The following is a 1,551-nucleotide window of genomic DNA, read 5'->3' as shown; positions in this document are numbered from 1 at the left end:
ATCCTACCACGTAAATATACAGACCAAGGTAGCAGTCCAGAAACACTCCAGCAAACTTACATCACTAAGAATTTCACTGCTATTCTTTGCTGTGATATAATCAACTCTGTCCGCCACTGGAGTAAATGGAAGAGCTTCGGCTTTTGTACGGTATTTTTTCTATACAAGAAAAAAGATGAACAGTCAGATCATACAGGGATATTTTATCTCTAACACAGCAATTCTGAATACACAGCCAAGACAAAAAAAGTTAACATGGGAAGAAAATCTCTCCATGAATGCTGTTGAAATACTCAAGGTGTATTTTTTATTTTAAAAAATATTGATGTATCCAACCATTAAAAAATACTTTAATTTACGAATACCCTTAAGAAAATTTTAGTATGGAAACACATTTTGTTACCTCACTCAAGATATCTCCAGCATATTTGACATGGTTGATTCCAACAGAGTCGTTTGGCAACCATCCAATCCCCCGTAGCCATTCCAAATCAGATTTATAGACAGCCTGGGGAAACAAAAGAGGGTCCATGCTGTTAGTTACACTTTCCTGTACAATCCAGCAAGATCCATAAATAGCAGCACTTACTTCCACTGGTTAAAAGGGGAGCAGTAGTTCCAACACGAGTATTATATCTGAATTTATCACACTTCAAACTTGGCAATGTATAAAAGTGGCATATACTTACACATTCCTAATAAACACCAAAGCCAATTAACTGAATTCAGCAGAGATTCCCACTAGTTAGAGCTCAAGCAGACTAAGAAGAGACAATACTTGATAAGTTGATAAGTTTTCACGTTAACTTACATCGCTCTGAAGATCGTAGGCTTTCCTAGCGTGTATGACATCATTCTGATCTGGAAGACAGATCCACTGATGTAGGTATTGACGGTAATCAACATCACTGACCAAGGACTGACCATGTTTGGCTGACTGGATAGACAGCATGTCTACTGGTAGGTGGCACTGCGTCTTCCACTTGGCAAAGTGTTTCTTGTATTCTAGCTCGCTCTGAACTTTGCCTATGCCCAGGGCAAACTGCATTCTCGTATCTTCTTTTGCATTTGGAACTCCAACATAATGCCCTTTCTGCTTCTCATGTTCCAGTTTGTATTTATACTGGGTAAAGAGCAAAGATCACCATTAAGAACAGTTACCGTGAAATAGCTCTTAAACCACATGAAGAGCTCGATGCCTCTTTTGGCACTTACATCACTAGCAATTTCTCTGGAAGCTTTGGCTGCCTTGATTGGGATTGCATCTGCTCTCAAATCGTAACTCATCTTCAGCTCATCCCAAGCTTCTTTATACAGTTTCTGAAAAGATAACAAAATGTCACACACATGGTATATACTCTGGCCTTTGCCATTAAAGACACACATAGTTTACTGCCATTTGTTTGCTGAAATACTGTGAGGATTATTTGTGTATTACTCCAGCTCCTAGCCATAAATACTACTGCAAATATTACCACCCCTCAAACATGTGCCTGCAACACCAGTTTTGCAACCTCTACTGCACAGAATGGAATTTGTAAAAGATTAGAA

The 1,551-nt window shown here is 38.8% G+C and overlaps 1 protein-coding gene across 1 annotated transcript in view; it reads right to left on the bottom strand.

Annotated features, from left to right (window-relative positions):
- Nucleotides 1-1,320, bottom strand: part of NEB (nebulin) — a gene marked incomplete at its 5' end in the record, with an annotated part of 62,999 nt that extends 61,679 nt beyond the window's left edge. The window contains 4 exons of the mRNA XM_014951335.1: nucleotides 61-159; nucleotides 404-508; nucleotides 812-1,123; nucleotides 1,216-1,320. Of these exons, the coding sequence (XP_014806821.1) occupies nucleotides 61-159; nucleotides 404-508; nucleotides 812-1,123; nucleotides 1,216-1,320 (621 nt within the window). The remainder of the gene's footprint in view (nucleotides 1-60; nucleotides 160-403; nucleotides 509-811; nucleotides 1,124-1,215) is intronic.
- Nucleotides 1,321-1,551: the final 231 nt, after the last annotated feature.

The sequence above is a fragment of the Calidris pugnax genome, unplaced genomic scaffold (assembly GCF_001431845.1).
Source record: "Calidris pugnax isolate Ruff unplaced genomic scaffold, ASM143184v1 scaffold190, whole genome shotgun sequence".
Taxonomy (NCBI): domain Eukaryota; kingdom Metazoa; phylum Chordata; class Aves; order Charadriiformes; family Scolopacidae; genus Calidris; species Calidris pugnax.
The sequence above is the reverse complement of the archived record's forward strand: the minus strand, read 5'-3'. Positions and strand labels throughout refer to the sequence as shown.